At 38.5% G+C, this 24,854-nt stretch overlaps 1 protein-coding gene across 4 annotated transcripts in view; it reads left to right on the forward strand.

The window, feature by feature from the left end:
* LOC149218258 (uncharacterized) overlaps nt 1-24,854 on the forward strand; it is a 512,634-nt gene that overhangs the window by 166,723 nt on the left and 321,057 nt on the right. For all 4 annotated transcript variants that reach the window (XR_016249149.1, XM_089383868.1, XM_089383867.1 and 1 more), the window contains 4 exons: nt 5,454-5,803; nt 6,464-6,593; nt 7,019-7,147; nt 7,331-7,375. Coding sequence is in view for 3 of the 4 variants with exons in the window: in XM_089383868.1 (XP_089239994.1) it covers nt 5,454-5,803; nt 6,464-6,593; nt 7,019-7,147; nt 7,331-7,375 (654 nt within the window). In the remaining variant the exon portion in view is untranslated. The remainder of the gene's footprint in view (nt 1-5,453; nt 5,804-6,463; nt 6,594-7,018; nt 7,148-7,330; nt 7,376-24,854) is intronic.

Here is a 24,854-nt window from a genome sequence, read left to right on the forward strand (position 1 = left end):
TCCGGTTGACACCAAGAAAGCCGAAGAGAGGTCGTTGCTTAGTTCTCAGCCCAAAATCGAAACAACTGTGGCAAGCATTCAGTGTTCAAAACGAATGATCAGATTTTCAACGTGGGCTCCAAAACAGAATACGCTAATAAATCTGCCATCTGCAATCGATTCAAAGCCACCACATCAGCATCCTCAGGACGATTTTAAATCGTCGATCTCCACTGAAAATACGATTATCTCTGAGGTCGAATCGATCTGTTTCATATCGATTTTATTATTGCATCAGTTTATTTGGGATTGTATGCGGTGGTCCTTCGTTGCTTTTCTATAGAAGAAATCGACCCAAAACGCAGTACCCAAATCTCTGTTCATCACCTGCAAACACGCGTTTCTTTCCTTGCCGCCGTTATGATTTATCTGAGCCACGGGTTACGCTATTTGATTTATGCATTCAATCTCTGAGCCGGCATCACGATTCTGGGCAAATCCGCGGAAGCTCCAGGTAACAAAGCCAGCTGCTATTCGATCCTCAAACCGCCGACAGAGGGTAAGCAGGTAAATCGAAAATTTTTTGGTCGTCTGCGTTTTGTTTAGTCGTAGTTTTGGTTTAGGGTTTCGATTGGTAGCGTAGAGTATAATGTAGATTTTGATTTATTTTATTTCTAGTTTAGTTTAAGATTTTGTATAATTACGTAGATTCTTTTTGTTATGTTTAAAATAGATTTTTAGTTTTAGATTGTAATTTAAATTAACGTAGATTTAAATTTGATTCTAGTCTTTTAGTTTAGTTTAAGAGTTTGACATAGTTCGTATTTGTTAAGATTTTGATTTCATAAATTTATAAAAATGAAAAAATCATAAAAATGTTTTGTATTTTAGTTTTTGTTTAGTTATTTTATTTTATGTGATTAGTTTTTTTTAATATTTTTGATATTAGTTAGATTTTAGCGTTAATTTTATGCTATGGTTAGTCTTAGGATTTTGATTTATGTTTTGTTATAAAAAATATAAAAATAAAAATGTTTTTGTTAGATCTTTTTGTATAGTTAATTTTTAGATTTTTAGAATAGATTTTAAAATTTTAATTTTTTTAGATTTTTAGATTTTTCATTTAAAAAAAAAAAAAAAAAAAAAAAAAAATTGAAAAAATAAATTTTTTTTTGTGGAATTTTTTTTTTTTTTTTTGCAAGTCTCAAGAGCTTTCGCGTTATATCTTTATTGCTGGGATCTAAGTTTTCAAGCCGAGATGCGAAATTGATATCTGGTTAATGGTTTATAATTCTCGTGGTATTTTAAGGCATTTATCTGTTAAAATTTTCAGTTGCTGGATATCGTTTTGGTCATTCTAAGAGCATTGTAATTTCGCTGATGATAGATGATTGCTGTTCATGGTCCATATCTTTTTTATATCATTTAACAAGTAATCGTTTTAACCACAATCTCTTAAGGCACTGGTCTGCTAAATTAAACAAATCAATCAAGTGCTTTTTTATATCGTATCTCGTGTCTCCCAACCAACTGGTCGACAGTTGGTCTCATCATCTCACAGGGTCTACCCCCCTTAGCCGCGGGAGACAGGCTTAAACGGAGGGATCGGGGATCAGAGTGACAGCCCCCGGTCTGAGCGTTGTCGTGCCAATCCGCGCGACAACAGGGCTTTTCCGGGGACAATTGTCAAAAAATAACTATGTTGATGTGATTGATTCTCGTGCATATGTTTATAATAATGTGATATCTACAGTGGTTTACTGAAGCGATTTCGTAAATAACTTATTCGGAATAATAAGTAGGTGAAATAAATCAGTTGCTGCAGTGATAGAATTTCTGTTTAAAAATTTTCACATAAACTTGCCACATAACTCCAAATACTTGCATGTAAGAAATGAGTTGCTCTAAAACAAAATATCAACTTGTACTTCAAAGCAAGAATGAAATGCAAAGCATCAAGTGAAACTTGTAGCAAAATTTAACTTAAAAATTGAAATGTGATGGTGAGGTTGTGTTAATTTTAAAGCATGCAAAATGAGCTAAAAGGAAAGTTAGAAAAGATGCAAAATTAATCCACCCACACAAAATCCTCCTTCTAAAAGAGGAGAAAGGATGCCTTGGGTAAAACCCAAGCTCCCACAAAAAAAAAAGATCTTTTATTATGATATTACAATGGAGTTAAATCCTCTTAGAGGGCTGCCTAAAAGATGAAGGGAAATAGTACAAGATTTGGAACTAGAAATAGCTAGAATGTCCCTCCAATGAAGACTTGCTAAAATATGAAAACTACAATCTCTACAAAGGTCCATGGCCTATTCTTATTTGCAACTCCTTCTACTGTCCATGACCTCCTTAAAATGAATCTTGGATGCTTAAGAGGTCCTACAAGAAAACTAGTTAGAGTTCAATAATCTTTCCTCAAAGCACTTGTGTCAAAACACCAACTATGGACTGCAAAAGTAAGACAAAATTAGTGTAAAAGAGCATGTAGGTATGATACAAAATAATATACAAAACCAAATCAAGTGATGGGAGTGAACCCTATCACTTGCCTAGTTTGGGAAATGATCTTAAATAGTTAAATATATCAATGAAAGCACACTTTTTTAAAGAGATTTAAATTATTAAGTATTTTCTTGTATACAAGCTATGTCAAAGAAAACCCCTGCAAAAGATCACTTCGTAAGATCAACTATGGAATTCAAATAACCAATGAGAGCTCCTTGGAGAATGTGTTAAGAGTGGGTTTATCTCTCCAAAGACTTTCCCTCGCGCTTGATATTTGATCCAACAAGATTTTCCTCTACAAAACTTCAATCAAACATTAGTTCCATAAATATTTAGCAAATAAGAAATGATAAGAAAACTCTAGAAATTTATTGGAAAATAACTAGATATTTTCACACCTAGAACATACTCCTAAATCAATTGTTAATGCAAGATAGCTTTACATTAACAAATCTACAAGAGCATATGGAAATAAAATAAATCAAAGCATGAATAAAGGAAATTATACTAATAGTGAGCCAATCATCATACTCCAATGGAACAACAACTCATGAATGAACCCCAAAGTCTTTTATTGCAATTGAGAACAAGTGTACATAAGAGCAGAGCTTTCCCAAGCACAATAGCTCGTAACAATGGATACATAGTGAGAGCCCATGGCTCTATTATATAGAAGTTTGGGAGCCAATCCCAAGGCAAATGGTGACAATCCCAAGACAAATGGGTGACAATCCCAATGCTTCTACATGCAAATTCGAATTTCCCAAGTGGCCATTTGATTTCCTCTAGAGAGGCCCACGCAATCCTTGAGGAGGAGAACTCGTTGAGGTGGAGAGGACATGTGTATGTGAGAGTGGAGTGGTAGGAGACCACTCTCCACTCATCTCTTGTGGAACTCCAAGTCAAAGCCCACCAATGGGTGAGTCACCTCCTTAACTCGACTTATCCTCCTAAAAAAATGTGATTTGCTTTTGTGAAACTCGTGGTCCCCTCAAGGAAATTTGATTTCCCTTTTTGTCACATGTTTCTCCTTGATTCTTGGTCCACATCATTTCATAACTTGTCTTAAACTCCTTGATGATTTTCTCCCTCATTTCCACATCATTTAGCAAGTGTGGATATTTATTTTCTCCAATTTATTTAGTTGTTGGCTCAATTTATTGCCACATTTTCCATTAAACTTAGGAAAAGTAGGGTTTGAGGTTGTATAACTTATTTTTTATCCCTCAAAGTGTTTCATAGTAGAAAGTTGAGGGTGAAAGGTATAATTTTAAGCACACGTATCCCATACAACTTCTCTAGACATCACTTATTACATATTACATTTAGATTTTATTTAAATTTCCGCCTTGTGGGAAACTTAAAAAATTTAATAAATGACCCCTAGACCTAATCAAATTCCACAAAACTTTAAGAGTGATCTAGTATGGTAATATACAATGACTCTAGACACTAGGAATTACCCAAAGATTCACCTTCAAGTCGTACTCCGGCTTTGGGGTTATGCTTGGAGGAAAAAATTCAATTAATTATCAATCCCCATAAGGATATAATAATTAACCAATTGAAAAAAACCTCCTAGAGTAAACTCACTTGATGACAAAGTCCCAAGTTACCTAGGCCTGTTACATGACTCAACTCATCATAGTAGCATCACTTCACATCATCCCCGCAAGACTTGTGGAATTTGAGTACAACAAAAGAAGATGAGAAGAAGAAGTAGAGTTGAAAAACTTTGGTGATATGATGATATTTGATGGTACATGGAGCTTTTCGTACATCCTTGGGCATGGAGTCTTCAAAAAAATCTTTGGGTACACTTTAGTGGTCAACAGGGTGCACTACTAGTTTCATAACAACACCATATAACATCGTCTCCTATTGCATAATCACCACGAGTACTAGGGCACTCATGTGGGAGGCCCCATTCACCCTCACAATACACAATCAACAGTTAAGTTATCTGAATCATCCTCAACATGTCTGCATGAATAATTAAACCTCCAAACAGCGTTGGTAGACATATAACTAACTGAATAAAGTGCAAATACATGTTATATCTACTAGGAATTTTAGACATGAACCAATAAAATATGAAGCCCAGGGCATATAAAGGTGATGATGATACTCAAGTAATAAAAAAATGTAGCGTGAAGTACACCCTCCTAACCAATAGACCAGCATGTCATCATCACACTGCTGAATACAATGGAACATGCCATCAAAATATCAACAGGGACAAGAACAATTCACTTTGCTCATGAAACATTTCTTGACGACATCACAACACCCACTGTTGAGCAATGTGCATTGTTCAGTTTCTTCAGAAATCATAAGATCCCTCTGGGAACTGTAAAAGTAATCCCACAAAAGATGCTTGCTTCCATAAAATGTCCCCAGAAAATGTCAATAAATGATTTGGGCATCTGTAAATATATGGCCACTGGTATGAAAACTGTTCAAGCAAATGCTCACACATTATACTGTGTAACAAACGGGATAGGTCAAACAAGTATTATATGAAAATTAGTGTGTTATAAATTTGACAAAAATTCCAGTATTCGAGATACAGCATTACTTCACCAGAGAGCTCATGTGGACTGAGGTCATGTATTATCCCACACGACCAGATTTCTGACTTCTTCCCCAAGCCTGTAAGAGGAGATAGATTGGAAAGTTTTAGGGATATGCTTGGTGTGTCTAACAATGTGACCATGAAAGGGTGGCGTTAGAAATTAGATGCTAAGATTTAAGTATTATATGTTAGGAGTTAAAGTCACTTATTAATCTAAATGTCTGTCTATTTGTGTCCATAAATCGAAAGTACAGGTGTGTATGAAATAAGAAGCTACTTAGGGGCATGTTGAGTTACGTCATAGGATTCATAGAATCATGGGTCATGAGTTAAAAATTTAATCTCATTATATACGTTGTTTATGATAGTTAGTGACATTTTGTACTGACAGAATTGGAAAAGCCTCGGAGAAAATGAACAAGCGAAGAACTGGACTGAAGGAATTAAGCGTTGGCTTAAGGAGCCCCTCTGGCCGAACATAAAACAACAATCAAGAAGTCTTCCCAAAGATACAAATGAGCTCCATGAACATTCTTTGACAAATTTGGAAGCAGAAAGTGATTCACCCGTTTGGCTGGCCGCACAGCAAGCAGTCACTCGGTATGAAAACTTTTTATCATCTGCTGGCTCTCGAGGGAGGCTTCTAAGAAAATTACTTGTTTGGATGGGTCTTCTCCCATCAGAACCACCAGCATCTATCATTATTGACAGCAATGGTTCATCTTCAGATCCATATTCGAGGTTGGACATAATTCTTACTTTTGATTGTTTCCATTAAAATGAATAATATGAACCTTAGCCATCCTATTTAAAAAATATAATCTTGGATTTACAGATATTGTGACAGAAAAGGTGCTCTGAATAAATTTTCTCCCCCCTCTTTTAGCCAAGTTGAACTACAGTGCTCCTAGTTGTATGATTTGTTAATGCTTTTGACTATCAATAAGTTCTTTTGGTTGTTATGTCGGATGATCCTTGCTACTTTGTCATCTCAGTTTTCTATGTATTTTTTGAAGTATGTGTAGTTGACATTTTTACTTTGATTTACCTATCTGTCCTGTTGTTTAGTAGACTTGCTCTTCCTAGTCATAAACTGTGACCACGAAGTATTTAGTTTGGATTAAACTTTGTCTGGAGAGTTTTCTCCCTTTTGTTCATGCTCAAAATATATTCTATACCGGATAGGTTATTTAGGCAGTGTATTAATGCATTGCGAAATAATGAAAATGCAAAACATGAGCAGCCTGTCAAAGTACATCTCTTGCCTTAACTTTGATGTTCAGCATCCTTATGTCTTGTGCATATTTAGGCAGGCCAGCATATTCATGGCAAATTTTAGTCATTCATTGTGAAGATCTATGATCTTTAGAGCTTGTAATACTGAGATGAACATCTGAACAGGACAAATTTCCTGTTGAGAGTCTCACTGAAGGATATCTGGAAACCTGCAACAAAGGAAATTTGTGAAAATGATGTTTGGAGACAACTCCGAGCCGCATTCTCAGTTCTTTTTTCACGGTCAACTTTGCAGGTACTTGTTCCTTAACCATTCTTGTCATCTTCTTTTTAATGGTTGCATGGGCATTCATAACAATGAAAAACAAGATAAGTCTTGAAGTTGTGAAAGTTTGGAACCCAGTTGTTCGGGTTCTAGCGCACCAGGTATTTCTTACTGATCCACAGCTATAATTAAATTGCTAGTGGAAGATATTGAGTCATTATAAATATAGATCTTTCTCTATTTTACCAGCTTTATCTGTTAACCAAAGCCATAGAATAACCTGTCAAAATATGAACAAGAGACATCATCCTATTACATAAAGCAGTAAAGCCCAAGTTGCAGACATAGGAGAGCATCACAGATTCACAACAGAATTGGCAAATTTGCATTTAGCATCGGCGACCTTAAATGCATGTATACTGTGTTGCTAATTTTTAACGGTGATGTATTTTCAGGAACCAGCATTCAAAGAATTAGTTTTGTTGTATACTGCGCCTGTGGACCAGACAGGAAATGAAAAGAGCTATAGTCTTCCCACCCTACAATTAAAAATATATAAGATGATTCCTATACCAGATCTTAAAGTGAGTATTTTAGGATTTTTAATCTCTTGGCTTGGATAGTTCTTGTCATTTTTCTTCAGTTGATGAATTTGAACTGTCCTGTAAAACTACTTACTTTTATGCTTTCAAGTTTGAATTATGAATTTCTAGATTGAACAAGAATCTCAACGAAATCACTTACTATATGTGAATCTATTTGTTCAGGTGATCTTTCCAAATAAGAAACTCTCTTTTCGAATCCTTGATACTGTAAGTGTGGAGATTTATATTATTTTTTCATTTCCTATCAGCACTATTTATGCAAGTCACTGGATCTTATCTAAAGAGAGAAGTGTTTGGGAGCTTCGGTTCTCATTTAAAATCAGTTTATTCTTCCTTATTTGGAAAGGGAATTTCTTTGAACTCTTATATACTTTTAATATAAGCACACTTATATATACTCCCAGACACATGGATGATTGGCTTTGCAATCCTAACTTTACAATATTTTTTTGTAAGGAATTAAAATCAAATGGAACAAAATACTTATTTAAACCCAATTATAGATGAAAAAATTGCCAAAAAATCAGCAACATCACAATTTTTTGTGATGTGACGATGTCAAACCTTAAATGAAGAATCAGCTCAAAAAAATTGCAAGATCTGGAAAAAATCGACAACACAATTTTTTGAAAAATGTTGGCAACAATTGAGAAAAGCATGCCACAATGGAAAAACTGCCTTGGCTGATTTTTGACCCTCTTAAAATGCTGATTTTGTTTTTGTTTTTATTCATTTGTCTTTGCAGCTATTGAGGAATGAGAAGCAATGCGTTTACCATCATCAACAACCAATCTCAGGAGGGTCAAACCATTGTTCTCATTACCATCAAAGTTTTTTTAATTGAAGCAAGGATCAATTCTTATCTGCACATGGTTTTCATTCTTAGTGTTACCACATGAGTTCTCATTTGATGAAAATTCTTAACCACAAGTGTGAGACCTCAAGGGCAACCTAGGCAAACCACCAATCAGTTTATTGGCTTTTCCTTTCTTACTTTAGATTAAGGAAGATGTCTTGGTCTAGGGGGTCTTCCATATGAGTTACCAAGCTCACTTCCTGTGGTATGGAATGGGAGTAAAGAGAACTTAGCAACATGAAACAAAAAGAAAAGATGGTTTTGAAATTTTAAGTTTTGTGGCAGTTGATGAAAGAAAATGACTAATGCCTTATTTGTTTGGGCTATGGGGCAATGGATGCAACTTATAAGGGCAGTTCTAAGGAAATAAAGGGGGTTGATAGCAACATGAAACAAAAAGAAAAGATGGTTTTGAATTTTAAGTTTTGGGGTGATGAATGGAAGGGAATGACCAATAATTAATTTATTCACTTGGGATATGGGGTCTGTTACCACACTGTCTAGCAAGCCATAAGAAAGGGAAACCTATAGGACAAGGAACTAGACCAGGTGATAACAATGGGACAATGACCCATTGTCACCCAGTGTCGTCTGTTCTTTACGAACTTTCATCGATGGGAGGAGTCCCGATAAGAAGGAAGTCACTTCGGATAAATAGATTAGTGATTAGGTATGATGTGATTTCACAAAGCCGATTCAAGGAGAGACACAACAATGGCTCAATGCTTCAATGAAACTAAAACACTCTCCAAGAAATGCCTTGATCAAGACTTAGGGTTTGAGATATGCGATGATAATGGGTATTCCGAAGATCAAAACTCTTGGTGATGGGGTAGGATCTCACAAGGATAGCTCTATGTGATGCTTTGGCACTTCTAAGAGGCTCTTTGCTCCTTTTAAGAGACCTAAGAAAGACTTGCACATGTCCTAGGGTTTTTTGAATTGTCGTGGACAAAGGAATTCTCAAGGTCAAGGCAAGGAGGAGAAAGGGCTTCTTATTATTTATTCCAATGAGTACTATTCTCATACAACCCTCAAAGAAGTCCCCAAACCAAGGAGATACGAGCTAGATTTTTCCCTTCTAGGGCACACCTAGGGCATAAGATTTTATGGATAGAGAACCATGAAAAACCTACCAAACTTGGAGGTCCGCTAGACAAGACCTTAAGAGTCTTGTGCTCACAGAGTCCAAAAATTCACTCTCTAGAAGATTTCACTTGATGCCCTAGGCTAGCCGTCCAAGAGAGAGGGGACCAAAATTTTAAGGAGAAGAATTATGGAGAAAGAAGAGTGTGATCACCAATTGGCTTGGGCCAGTGCCTTCTTCCTTGGGCTAGTGGAGTCCTAGATGCTTTAGATTGGCCAAATTTGTCTTTAAGGAGGTTAAAAGTTGATGCCCTAGCTACCAACTTTCAACAATTACCCACTGTTAGAATATGGAGTTTCATGAATAAAAATAACATTTCATCACTAGGAATATTCATTGCATGTTATATCATGAGTAACATATGCAAGAGGCAAACAAATAGCTTGAAAAAAAAATTCTTCAACAAAATTAGGGCACAAAAGCATTTACTTTAGTTGCAACAATTGCATACATTAGACATTTTCAAAGAAAGATTCTATCAACAAGAGAACTTACAAGATAATCATGTGATATATCATCCATACTCAAGAAGTAGCTCCAAGACAAGATAAAAAATTAGCTCCAAATATCATAGTGCATCCAAGATACTCCACAAGATCATCAAAGAAAAAGTGCGAATTAGCCAAAGAGGCCAAAAGTACCAAGTGTGATGATCATCTAATACAAATGAAGGTGAGTCTCATTTATATGTGTCTCACGAAGTCGAATTATTAGCCTATGGCCCCTAACATTACAAAAATGTGCAAAATACAAGCCTTGGTCACAAGCCGACTAGGTAGCTCTCACAAATTATGAATTAATCATTGTTAATTTTAGGTAGGTTCTATGCTTAGAGCAATTTATTTCAATTTTCACAGTTAGCTCAATATCTTTTCCAGATTAGCAATCACATCAGCATTAAAGTAAATTGCAGATAGAACATAAACATAAATCGCAAAAGACAAGCCAAGACAAGAGGACACAAGATGTGGTGCTAGCCAGGGACAAACCCCAATGTGGGGAAACCCTTGATCAATTCTTCTTATATGTTCTTCAATAGTTCAGCGGAGAGAGAGAGAGATAGTACATTTACAACAGAAGTCAACACTTTGACATATCTAGATAAGAGCATAGATCATCTCTAAGAAGATGATACAGGAGATCAGTTGAAGACATGCTGCTTCAACTGATTCTCCAAGGTGACTCCTTCACCTATCATTGTGCTGCATCTCATCATCATGCTGCACCTCATTGTGCTGCACCATGTTGCACCCTATGCTGCACTGCTGTCCCATGTGCCATTGTTGAACCATGTTGTCATACAACATGTCTCATGTGCTTGCCATAACTATCCATGCTGTCCATACTTGCCATGTTGCACCATGCTTGCCATGCTGTCCATGCTTGCCATGTTGCACCATGCTGTCCATGCTTGTTGTCCCATTGTGCCACTGCTGCACAATGTCATTGCTGTCCCATTGTGCCACTGCTGCACAATGTCATTGTTGTCCCATTGTGCCACTGCCTCATCATTGTGCTGTCCCATTGAACATTGTGGCACAATATCATTGCTGCTAGTACTGTTGTCCCATCACAGCTTGTTATCCCAGCAACCCAACATTGTTGCTGTCCCAACATACTTACGCTGCTCTAAATATGTATGTACCATTGCCTAGTTGTCCTAGTTGTATTGCTGTAACAGTTGTACCTAACAATCATGCCCAAAACACTGCTGTTCTGGGCATATGACAGCCCTTAACACTTCCTTCAGCTCACAGTTCTAGGTACTTGACTGCAGCAATCTTGGTCTGGTTAGGGTATTTCTAATAACCCTTCAATTGTTGATTTGGGGTAGCATCGGATGTGCTCTAGCCACGAAATTTGGTGGAGAGGTTGGGGCACATGAGATCTCCAATACCCAGAAAGGGTTTTTGGACAGATTCTAAACAGATTAGGAGATATTAAAATAATTAATATTTTTAATGGAGTCCCTAAGTCTAACTTAGGGAAAATAAAACATTAATGTGTATTAATATGAATCTATGGTCCAAAAGACATGGATCAAGCCAGATCTAATCTTAGCCATTGATTAGGGACTTAATCTCGGCTATTGATATGTCAACGAGAAAAGTATAAGAGGGGGCTTGAGAGTCACTTGGAAAGTACACCACAATGATCGTCATTCTATTCTCTAGAGCGGGGTTTGCGAAGAGAGATAGAATCAGTGATCAAGAGAGCAATTGAGGGGCATTGAGTACAGAGAGACAGAGAGGCAAAGGCAGTGTCGGGATAGCAACAGAGTAGCCAGAGAGAGAGACACAGGAGCAGCCAGTGCTCACGTAGGGCCACGCAGAGGCAGCTAAGTGCTGCGCAGAGCACCAAAGGGGCTAGCATAGCTGACGCATAGGTTCGGAGAGCTGACGCAGGGCTAGCGCTGGGCTAGGAGAGGCTGACACAGTCCAGATTAGGCAGACGCTAGGGTTTCTAGGGTAGATTGGTGCTAAGTAGCTGCCGGAAGGATTATCCGGGTTTCAGCAAGTAGATTTGTTAGAAACCGAGAGGTATCACTGCTAAGGAAATTCTTTGTTGGGTAGGCCAGTTTCAGCACCCAGATTGTACTCTGATATTGTTTAATAAGAAAATCCTTAGATAGCTGCACCGATTTTCCCACATTGAGTTTTTCCGGGGACATTAGTCCAAAAATAATGGTGTCATGTGGTGTGTTTGTTCTTGTTTCTTTTAGTTGCTGATTTGTAATATGTTGAGCATGCACTGGTGTTTATTTTCAGTATTTACTTTGTAAATAACTTGTTAAAGAAAAATAACAAATAGGTAGGAATAAATCAGAAAAAGTGCATGAAGGGTTTCTAACTAAGTAAACTTAGAAACTTCAACATCAATCTGCCCAGAAGTGCCCTCCTTTACTGCGGCTACCCTTCTAAGAGACGAGGAGACCCTATGCTGCATTTTCTGGGTAGTCTATCCCTCATCAACAACTTTGGCCTTCCTCTGTTTGCCGTGGCTTGCTATATCAAGTCTCCTCTTGACTGCGGCAGCCCAACACTCTTCCAAATGATCCTAAAATAGTCCTTATTGCTGCGGCATAAGGCCTGTGGTTAGGGCACACCTGGACAGTGACTAGGGCACAAACTGAACTGCGGATTTAGCCTCATACATCAACGTTTAGGGCTTGTCTTCCATGTATAATTAGGCCTCATCCTTGGCTGCGGCTAGGGCACGTTGAGGCCTCCTTTATACATCATTCATCTACATCTATAGTGCTGCGTTAGTCCTTCTATTCTCTGCGGCTAGGGCACAACATGACCCTCCTTTCTCTGCGGTTAGATGTCTTTTCCTAGGACAACGTTTAGGGCTTTTAAGGACAACTGCTTAGGGTCTCTTCTAGACTTGCATTTAGGGCAGTTAGAACTTCTCCTTGCTGCGCTATAGAAGTCTCCTCCATGACTGCATTAAGGCTTCTTCATTGACTGCATTAGGGCTTCTTCATTACGGTAGCGTAGAGCCTAGGGCATTCCCTCTAGATCTCTCCTTCATCAAAACCCAAAACAGAATGAAGAGAGAGATTACGAGAGTGTGAGTGTGTCAAAATTACTTGAAGGCCACCTCTATTTATACTAAAACGTTGAGCACAAGTGGGGGCAGTTTGGTTGTTGGCCGACCTTGTCGAATTGTCTTATAACATAAATAAATTCATAACTCCATGAATACTTATCAGAATTGGATGATCTTTAGATCAATCCTACACCTCTCAATGAGAGGAATCCAAGAAAAATATCAGCTGCCATAAATAAGATGACCCACATGGAGTTTGACCCTAGTTGCCAATTTTAACACTCCCTCTCATCTAGGGAGAACTCCATCCGCTGATCCATATGTCCGACTGTACTATCTCTGCCATCAGTGCCTTGCACTGCTCTGCTCTGCTGTACTGAACCATGAAGAAGAATAATTGATTGAGAATTTCTCATACTATTCTCTATTGACCCAAAGTCAGTTTTATTGATCCCAGATCAATATCACAAGAGAGTGTCTCAAACCACTCATACTAATCCTAGATCAGTTTCATTGATCCCAAATCAATGGAGGTCATCCTAGCATAGGGAGTACGGTAGATACAACGATGCATCCATCGATAGTACTACTATGGTCCCTAACCCCATTTCCCTGCTCATTGGCTAGATGAGAGGTACTTCCCATGAGTCCCATACTGCACGAGTAGGATGCCTCAATAGGAGAACCATTCATCCTGTCCCTAAGTCACCTCAAGGTATCACAGGGGAAGGCTGAGCCATTCACCCTGTACACAGCGCACCATTGGGGGAGGGTGAGTCACCCTATGGTCGCTTGTTGTTCCAAGTAGTACCCCAAGCCCCCCAGAGCTCCCAGAGCTCAATGCATGCATCGTGTAGGAACCTTATAAGAAGGTCTCTCAACGACCTCAAGTCGTTCGGGAAAGTCACAAATTTGACCTTGCCCCGGGGCTTTGACAGAATGTCTGCGACCTGTACATCAGTCTCAATGCGATAGAGCCTCCTCGCTCATCGACGTACCACATCCTAGATAAGGTAGTATCTGATGTCTATATGCTGGAGCAATCATAGAATATAGGATTTCTCAACAACCGAATCCCCCCATGGTTGACACAGAGGATCCTGGCGGTATCCATCATGTGTACAAGAATCTCGTTGAAGAGCTTCCACAACCAGACAACTTCACACGAGATCATACTCATAGCTATGTATTCAGTCTCAGTGATGCTTATAGCAACTGACTTCTGCTTCCTGCTCATCTAGGATATCGAATAGAACCCAAAGAGAACCAGCACTCGGAAGTACTTTTGCGATCCTCCACGCTGCCTGCCCAGTCAGCATTCGAATAATCATGCATCTTCACATTTCCGGCAGTGTATCTCAATCCATGAGAGATTGTGCCCTAAAGATATCTCAGAAGTTTCTTGGCACCAATTCAGTGAGGCTCAACCATATATGAGATCATCATACTAACTGCAAATCATATGTTGGGACGGAAGTTCACCAAGAACATCAATGCGAATAAGTTTATGAAACTCAGAGGAATTTCCCAAATTTGGTTTGGCATCACTACCACATAACTTCTGAAAGTTAAGCTCCATCGAGGTAGTCACGGGCTTACAGTTCACCATTCCCAATCTAGAATCTAACTCCCTCTTACTTTTGCAAATGAGAGGGTCTGCACCTGTCAGAAAGAGGTCGTCCTCAGAAGGTGCCGATATGAGAGGTCTATCATCCACAACCTTCAAGCAATGGTTTGGATCGACTTCACTCCTAGTGAATCTCAGCTTCATCAAACAACTATCAATCCTCTCATACTAAGCCCGGGGTGTTTTTCTTCAAGCCATAGAGGGCTTTCTTCCACCTGCACACATGAGATTCCTGATCATGAATCTCAAACCCCTCGGGTTGTTCCAAACTTGTGGACTTGCTACATGAGGGGAATGGTCCCCTTGTAAGATTTTCCTTTGGTACATCTCAGACATGTACCTTCATGCTCTTCTTGAATTCAGGCATCCCTGTCACCATTTGACTCACATCGGGTAGGGCCCCACAATAAGTAGACCTCTGGTGCTATAGATGAGATGTGTCAACTGACATGGTCCCCAATGGACCATCCTGCAACTTGATACAAATTGCCAACCCTGAACCCATGAGTAAAAGCATCTTTTGAAAATTCTATTTTCAAACACGTACCTTTCCATCAATGAATGCCACCCTGAAACCTTTGACTTCCATTGCCGAAATGGACACCAGGTTCTTCTTGCGATTAGGTACACAAAAGAGATTCTTGTAAATGAATCGAGTTACCCTCATTCAATTGAGGGGTAACATTCCCTACACCCTTTTCGGGATAGGTGGCATCAACTCCAAGTATAATCTCACAATTGTTTCCATCTCTACTAAATTAGAGAGCTCACCCTTCTATCTGATGAAGTGCCTTGTAGCACTACAATCAATAAGCTAGATTCCCAAAGAATCTGAAGGAGAGGGCCAATACAAGATAATGCTTCTTTATCTTATCAGAAACAACATTTGATTCTTCATACCTGGGGTTCCTTGCTTTCTTTGAAGAGTCGGCCGTTTCCTTGATGACCTGCATTACCTGTCATTCCTCTGATCATTGAAGATGTCCCTGGAATGATTGTTATCATCATCAAGTGATGTGTCCCTACCTCAGACACTCCTTCGCATAATGGCCGAACTTATTACAACCAAGGCATTTGCCTTTCCTTCCACCCTTAGATCCGGACTTCCCATTGAAGTGATCTTTAGGTAGGCCATCAAAAACTTCCGCTGTGCCATTCTGATAATATTCTCTACTTCGACTTCACCCTTGGTGAATTTGAAGAGGGATGAAGAATCCATTGATCCTTTCGTCCTTACCCAACTGTGTTCGGTGATTGCTCTTTCACTCTTGCTTGGGTATTGTCTTCACCTCAGCGCCAATACCATGTTAATTTTAGGTACGTTCTATGCTTAGAGCAATTTATTTCAATTTTCATAGTTAGCTCAATATCTTTTCCAGATTAGCAATCACATCAGCATTAAAGTAAACTGCAGATAGAACATAGACATAAATTGCAGAAGACAAGAGGACACAAGATGTGGCACTAGCCAGGGACAAACCCCAGTGTGGGGAAACCCTTGATCAATTCTTCTTATATGTTCTTCAATAGTTCAACACAGAGAGAGAGAGAGAGAGAGAGAGTACATTTACAACATAAGTCAACACTTTGACTTATCTAGATAAGAGCATAGATCATCTCTAAGAAGATGATACATGAGATCAGTTGAAGACATGTTGCTTCAACTGATTCTCCAAGGTGACTCCTTCACCTATCATTGTGTTGCATCTTGTCATCATGCTGCACCTCATCGTGCTGCACCATGCTGCACTGCTGTCCCATGTGCCATTGTTGAACCATGTTGTCATACAACATGTCTCATGTGCTTGCCACAACTATCCATGCTGTCCATGCTTGCCATGCTGCACCATGCTTGCCATGCTATCCATGCTTGCCATGTTGCACCATGTTGTCCATGCTTGTTGTCCCATTGTGCCACTGCTACACAATGTCATAGCTGTCCCATTGTGCCACTGCTACACAATGTCATTGCTGTCCCATTGTGCCACTGCCTCATCATTGTGCTGTCCCATTGAACATTGTGGCACAATATCATTGCTGCTAGTACTGCTGTCCCATCACGACTTGTTATCCCAACAACCCAACATTGCTGTTGTCCCAACATACTTACACTGCTCTAAATATGTATGTACCATTGCCTAGTTGTCCTAGTTTTACTGCTATAACAGTTGTACCTAACAGTCATGCCCAAAACACTGTTGTTCTAGGCATATGGCAGCCCTTAACACTTCCTTTAGCTCACAGTTCTAGGGTCCTTGACTGCAGCAATCTTGGACTGGTTAGGGTACTTCCAACAACCCTTCAATCTGCCCAGAAGTGCCCTCCTTTATTGCGGTTGCCCTTCTAAGAGAGGAGGAGACCCTATACTGCATTTTCTGGGTAGTCTATCCCTCATCAACAACTTCGGCCTTCCTCTGTTTGCTACAGCTTGCTATATCAAGTCTCCTCTTGACTGCGGCAACCCAACACTCTTCCAAATGATCCTAAAACAGTCCTTATTGCTGCGGCATAAGGCCTGCGGTTAGGGTACACATGGACAATGACTAGGGCACAAATTGATCTGCGGATTTAGCCTCATATATTAGCGTTTAGGGCCTGTATTCCACGTATAATTAGGCCTCATCCTTGGTTGCGGCTAGGGCATGTTGAGGCCTCCTTTATACATCATTCATCTGCATCTATAGTGCTGCGTTAGTCCTTCTATTCTCTACGGCTAGGGCACAACATGACCCTCCTTTCTTTGCAGTTAGATGTCTTTTCCTAGGACAATGTTTAGGGCTTTTAAGGACAGCTACTTAGGGTCTCTTCTAGACCTGCGTTTAGGGCAGTTAGAACTTCTCCTTGCTGCGCTATAGAAGTCTCCTCCATGACTGCATTAAGGCTTCTTCATTGACTGTGTTAGGGCTTCTTCATTAGGGCAGCATAGAGCCTAGGGCACTCCCTCTAGATCTCTCCTTCATCAAAACCCAAAACAGAATGAAGAGAGAGATCACAAGAGTGTGAGTGTGTCAAAATGACTTGAAGGCCACCTCTATTTATACTAAAACGTTGAGCACAAGTGGGGGCAATTTGGTTGCTAGCCGACCTTGTCGAATTGTCTTATAACACAAATAAATTCATAACTCCATGAATACTTATCGGAATCGGATGATCTTTAGATCAATTCTGCACCTGTCAATGAGAGGTATCCAAGAAAAATATCAGCTGCCATAAATAAGATGACCCACATGGAGTTTGGCCCTAGTTTCCAATTTTAACAACCATCCATATGTTAGTCGAACTAATGACGTCATGCAAATGTAGAGCCATTGGAGGGCCACACGAAGTCCTCTTTGTGCCAAAATGTGAGAGACGGCTCCATAAATCTTGAACAAGGGGATGGCTGCTAGTTTTTGATTGATTTAGTAGCATCAGACAGGTGTTTTAGTCTCGATTTGTGTCTAAGAGGCTAAGGGACACGAGATCTCCAAAACCCAAAAAAGATTTCGCAGGATAAGCTTGCAAAATGCCTTAATTAAATCAGTTAGCCATCATTTAAATATTTCCTAAGCTTAACTTAGGAAAAGTGGTTAATTAAAAAGAATTAATTGAGGAAATCAAATTATGCTCTAGATACTTCTAGAAAATGACTTGGATCAAGTCTAAGATGATCTTAATTGTCTATAAGCTCCAACGAGAGATTATAAGAGCAAGTCGATGGGATGGAGAAGTACACAAGAGGGGGGCGAGTTACCTTCGCAAATCGAGCTATCCAGTTGCAGTGATTCAACAAGGAAGAGAGTTTGAGCCAGAAAAGGAGAGCATCAGTGATTGAGGGAGCAAAAAAGGAGAATTTCAGAGAGTTTCCCAACAATTTTCCAATGTCGAAGAGGCAGGAAAAGGGAGGCCGAAATTATTCTGCAGAGAGGTCGAGTAGCTAGAAAACCCAATGCGAGTGTCAAAAAGAGGGTCGTTTCAGTTGTTGAAGAATGAGAGATCATCTGGAAAGCAAAGAGAGTCATTTCCAGAGGCAGAGGGAGATTGGGCGACTCAATTAGAGTTGCATAGCCGGCCGTATGAATTTCCCAGGCCAGGCAGTGAGAATTCCAGGCAGTTCAATTTGCAAGTGAGAGGGTTTGAGTAGGCCAGAAGGAGGCCAAATTGATTGCAAAAGGGAGAAAATTTCTCTAGTTGATTTTTCCAGATTATTTCCAGATTTCTAGTTGGGCATCCAGTTGTAATAATTTCCAAATTGTTGTATAATGAAATTAACCCTCATTTGCTGCACCGGTTCCAAGGACATTAGTCCAAAAATTATTGTGTCGATTTTATATGTGTGCATCTATCTCTCAATTCCTAATTTAATTTTCTGCAACGTATTTTATGGTGAAGATTGCAATTGTGAATTATTTGTTAATTGCCATAATCAATTAAACTGCTAATAGTTAGGAGAATAATATCCAGTAATTGCAATTAAGGAGTTTTCACAATGACCCCTTAATCTCCATGCAAGTCATCATGTGGGGCCCCAAATTGGGTTTGGGGGCACATTAATTGATCTCATGGGTTTCCTGATGATAGAAAAACCTATAATTCTCCAATACTGAGGGCTCATTAGAGAAATTTTGAGGTCTAAAATGGGCTTCCTAAGGAATATTATAAAATAATAGTGGAAATAATAAAATAAGATTAGATTACATCATCAAATTTTAGAGGGAGAAAAGAAAAAACTACTTTTTCAACTTGTATTTTAAACTTATCTCCCTATAGTTTTACTCAAATTTCGAGCGGGGGCATTTGTTGGAAGCAGAATTTGATTCCTCATGCAAGGAGTACCCATGTTGTATACTTTTGATGCACCCTTCTACACGAAAAATGAGAAATACATGAAAAACGTGTTTTTGCTCAGAGGTGCAGATTGACCTTAACAAAGTCTTAGACTCAATACTCCCTAGGAGTCCCGCCACTTTAGGTTCACATATGCGTCAAAGTGCACATGCATAGTTTTGTCAAACTCGACCTAAAGACATAATGACACAGAACTTTAGAGAGAGAGAGCTCAAAATAACTACCTAGACTCGGATGCCCAAATGGCGATACATTTTCTTTATTTATAGGATTTCAAGAGAGCTTCAAGCATCTTCTCGAAATATGACCTGTCTACATAAATTGCACAAACTAAAGATCTCAAATTTACACTTTTTCGTAGATTCTTGGAAATGTGGGTCAAATCCCACCAAAAGTCGGAGAAGTGCTCCAAGTTTCAGATATTCATCCAGAAAGTTAACCTAAGATGTTATTTTTGAGGGCAGACCCCTCCACTTAGTCTTTTAAACTATCTTGAAAATCTCTTCTAAGATTTACACAATGGAGATTTTAGCGGAATCCCACGGTACCGGTCATACACTCTCAGGTGACTAGACATGAAATACAACCCACCATGCTTCCTTACAATGAGTTTGTCAGTCACTTGGATATCCATAATTATCACTGTCACTTGAGTAATACAAATGTTGCGGGGTTGATAACAAATGGGCTTCTGCATGAGGTGGCACGATATTATAGCACGAAAAGCAAGGAGATCCATACATGCTAGGTACTCTCTCATCTATAGGATTACAAATTGACCCAAAAAATTGAGATATTTCCTTATAGATGGGTTTCTATGGTGGCTGAATACTATGTACTTTAAGTGTGTTGAACAAATGTTCTATTTGGAAGCAAAACCATGCATCAGACTGTGCTGTTGTTCTGATATCTTCTCGGAGATAATCAATAAATTCATTTTTTCTGATGGTCCAAAATATTCCTTCCCTCGGGCACCAATCATGTAGCAGTATTTTGAACCAGGGTGACTAGTGATTGTAGGGATTACACATAGAGCTACATTCGAACATCAACCAAACTCTCTTGGCATATTTGGTGTACATCATGATATTACAATAGTCTGCATAACTTAGCCATGGCTCATACAGACAAATATATCTTTGTCCTGCAAAAGGTGCAAATCTAATGGCCCCTTGAAACATTTTGGGTGACTCTATAAAATACATAATATTACTTACATTACTATGGCTACTATTAATCCATTGTTCAAGAATGTATTCATATGCAGGACTCTCCTTGACCCTATCTATGAGACATTGAAAACAAAATGACATATGACAATATTTACATATTAAAACCCACTGAAAACCCTCTGGAGCAGGGGGAGGTGTTGATGAAGTTGAAGCTGATGAACAATTGAACATCTTAATTTCTTTCAGAGCTGCTTCTCTTGTAAGCAAATCTGCTAAACAATTATCTTTGCCCTTTTTATATTCAATCTCAAAGTTGAATCCGTCCAACCATAGGCTCCATCTTAGTATCCTATTGTTGCCTTGTTCTAACAATCTTTTGTTTCTAAGCATTCTAGCCATATGTTTCAGGTCTGTTCTTACAATGAATCTTACTGGCTTCAAGACCAACCTAAATCTTTCGATTCTATTTTTGACAGCAAGGATTTCTTTATGAGAATATGGCTACTTGAGTTTAGTGTCATTGAAACATCTTGATGCATATGAGCAAACTTCTTCCCTTCTTGCATGCTTTTGCATCAAAACTCCTGCCCATACTTATAACCTTGTTCTAGTCCCCATTGGACATCTTCTTGTTTTATGAGAGGTATCTGATACATAGGCTGGGTAAGATTGATAGGTACATTTACAGATTCATATCTAATAAGATTGGCTGCACGAAGCTTAAACATTGGAAGGTCATAAATTTTACTGGGAGATATCTGAGGAAGCTGCCAATTAGGATTGGGGGTAAATTCCTAGACTACCACCCTGGTATCATACAAGGGCTCAGATTATGACTTGTTTAATATCCTTCCAATCCAATTGGTTTTCTTTGAAGCTTTCATATTAGCAGAGAAATCAAAACTACTTGAGGCCATTTCTTACTAAAATTCACTACTCAGTATTGCGTAAGAAGGTAAGGAAAAGAAATATGTGAAGGTAAATTCTATGCTACCGAGGAATGGGACTCCCTCGGAGTTACAACGCCTTCCTTGGCTTCAATTCTCTGGAAACACGTCCACCAGTGAACTTTGCTGCTACAAACAATTATCTAATCAATGTGTCAGTCATAAAAAAATCATGAAATAAGCCAAACAATTATTACCCAATTGATGCAATTACTTGTTAATATGTTTAGATGTCTTGTTAATTGGATTTATGCCACTTAGATGAGTTATATACCACTGTAAACAAAGTGATCAGAGGCTGCTAGTAAAACAGAGATGAAAATGAGGGTTTGAGGAGGCAAACCAATAGGCCTTTAGGCCTTGAAAATGACTAGTTTGCTTGCCCAAAATTCCTCCAATGAGTTGACTTCCCCCAACCACAATTGTTAGCCCAAATCTCATGAAAGTCCTTGCAACCACAAAGTATTAGAGGCAAAAAATCAAATGATAACCCAAGCAATGCTTGAAATGAGGTAAAGAGGGCTAGATGAGGGCAGCGATGAGGGCTAGAAGCCCAAGAAAGGGCAATGACTAATGGAGGAGGCCTTGTAGACGTACGATAAGGAGGGAGAAGGAAAATAGGCCCGTCGTCAAGGCCATAGAGGGGTTGCGACACTTAGGGCAGGCCTCCAAGAGGATGTTACTAGGAAAAAAGGGGTGTGGAGGCAGGGATAGAGACCTTAAGGCCTATGGTAGGGGCAAGGAGAGGCCCTTAGGCTTGCGACTCAAGGAGAAAGGCCATAAAAGGGCAGCTGAGAGCCTTAGGAGGGATGACGACTAGGGAGGAAGGCCCTAAAGGCCTGCAACCCTAGGGATCAAGGCCAAAATGGCTTGTGAGTCACCCAAACAAGGGAAAAAGGCTGACACAAAGGGGAAAAAGATCACAACTAGGTTGGAGAAGGTGACGGCTAGGCCCTAGAGGCCTTAAAAAAATTTGGAGCCACTGCAAACACAAGAATATCCACGAAAGTACCCAAAATCATTTCCTTAGGGCCAATGTCTTCCTCTTTTGGCTGGACGTTGAGCTTGGATGAGGAATCGAGAGCTAGATCTTGCATTCCTAGGCCTATATCTGCCTCAAAACCCAAACGATTTTCCTTGAGAGCTTGAAGATTCACCTGCAGAAATGAAAGAAAATTTCCCAAAACCCCAAATATATACAAAATTCGAAAATAAACCCAAAACTCCAACTACTGCAAACAAGGGTTAGAAATTTTAGAACCCTAATTGAGCAATTTAACCAGAGAAATCATTACAAATGTAAAGTCCTAAATTTAATCATTCATACAGATTTGAAGCCCTAAATTTAGGAAGCATCCAAACATTCTTAATTTTAGCAAAACATCAGCAAGTACTTACTTGTAATTTCGTTTGGGGGTGTTCCTGAACTTAATGAAATTGAAATTTTGTCTGATGGTGTTTCTGGCGGCTGCTGCTCCCGCTTCCATTACCAAAATGACCAAAACCTCCTAGCCAAACTGGGCACAATCTCAGTACCCAGCTCCAAAGTACTTCACAATTGAAGCACTCTGCCCCTGTGCCCAAAAACCCAAGAACAATTAAGGCTTCAATCTCTTTCTCTGTCTGTGGCTCTCTGCTGTAATTTTCCTCCTTCCTGCAAGGTCCTCTCCTCCCCCTCTCAGTCGTACCCCTTTCCCTTTATATTTCTCCAAATCACCATCTTTCTCCTCTTTTTTGTCTCTGTGTCTTTGTCCTGGTTGCATGGAGCTCTGCATGCTTATAGATTTGATTGAGCCTTTTAATTTATATAGATTTGATTGAGTAGGTTTACTTTCTTTTAGAGGATAGGATACGTAGGTTTTATTTGATTAGTTTACTTAATATTAACTTTATTTAAATATTTAATTAATTTAATTTACTTTATAATTTTAATTAAATTATATTATTATTTTATTTATTTAAACAAATATAGTTTGTAACTTAAATTATATTTTCTTTTGATTAAGGATTTATCATATATGTGTATATAAGGGTGGTATACATATCAAGTACCCAACTTGATATATTCATTATATTTTGATAAGTTAGAAATTTACTTCAATAATTGATTTATTAACTTAAGCTTAGATATTTTTCAATATTAGTCGGTATGTATACTATTGCAATACATGCGGATCATGCATATGTAGCTATCATATGGATGTCCCGTATGCATGCTAATATTCACATTTTGTTTGTAATTGTAGGTGGGTCGTTACAGAAATAATTCACAAAATTATTTTACAAAAATTATATACAAAGTATATACAAATATATAATGCTTGTAAAATATCTTTTTTTGTTTTTTAAATAAATTTTGAATAATGGCAATGGATAAATGTATTTATCAAATGTTAGAATATTGGCCACACCCTTTTGCAAAGTTAGAATATCATATAAAAATTCCTAGAACCCAAAACACAGTCGACTTTTTCCCAATGTCTGTGAACTTGGAGCCCAAGGGCTAGCGTACTTGCAAATATCTATATATTTTCTCAAGTAGACTTGTTAGATCATATGGTGAATCAAATCACCTAAGATAAAACCAAATTTTACCAGTAGAATGCTCCTATCACCGACAAATGAAATAATAAGCTCATAAAATTTTAGCACAATATAGGAAAGCACATAAGTAGCACATACCATAGATCAATGGAACAAGAGCACTATGAACTGAACCCCAAAGTCTATTATGATATTAAAATGTTCGCAGCAGAGCAATGGCTCAATACTAACGTCACAAATTTTACATCATTCATAGATGGCCATTATGAGAAGCAAAATGGATTCTATTTATAGAGAAATCCTCCAAGTGGAAAATAACGGCTAGTTGGTTTGATCCCTGTCAAAATAATCTCGATTGTTGATGATAATTTGATCATCTTTTATTCTCTGCCATCAAAAATATTTTCTTTGAGGAAAATTTCGAATTTCACTTTAAATCCATTTTTAATTAATCCAAATATTAATATTTTGGATTAATTTCCTCAAAATTTTGACTTTGACTTAACCACCAAGGTCCAAGGGCTTAATTTTTCTTAAAATATCCATTTTTGCCTTGGTGGGGGACCTCCAAAATTTGACTTTTCTTTGACCCACGAATTTTTTATTATTTTCCACTTGGAGAAATTTTAATTTCTCTATAATTATTTTTTACTCTAAATTAATTAATTTTTTGGCTTAGGATTTAATTTTAATTTAGCCAGAAAAATTAATTAATTGACACTAGAGGGGATTAATATTTTTTCCACCCTCAAATACTTTAGCCATGGTGTCTAAATATGAGAGACCATGCACTAAAATATTTTTTACATCAGATATTACAAATAATTCAACCCTCAAAGGGGGAATACACATTCGTTATAGACCCTCATGACATTACCCAATTCTGCGACACAATATGATCTAGTATAGACCAAGTGATCTGTAATAAAATAATTTAGCCAAATAGCTTAAATTATTCCCAAACCACTTTTACAAAGACTCGATATAACACTAGGACTCACCTAAGACCTTGTC

This window comes from Pinus tabuliformis, chromosome Q (genome assembly GCF_031772625.1).
Source record: "Pinus tabuliformis cultivar Carrire ecotype Pingquan chromosome Q, CPIR1, whole genome shotgun sequence".
NCBI classification, from domain to species: Eukaryota; Viridiplantae; Streptophyta; class Pinopsida; order Pinales; family Pinaceae; genus Pinus; species Pinus tabuliformis.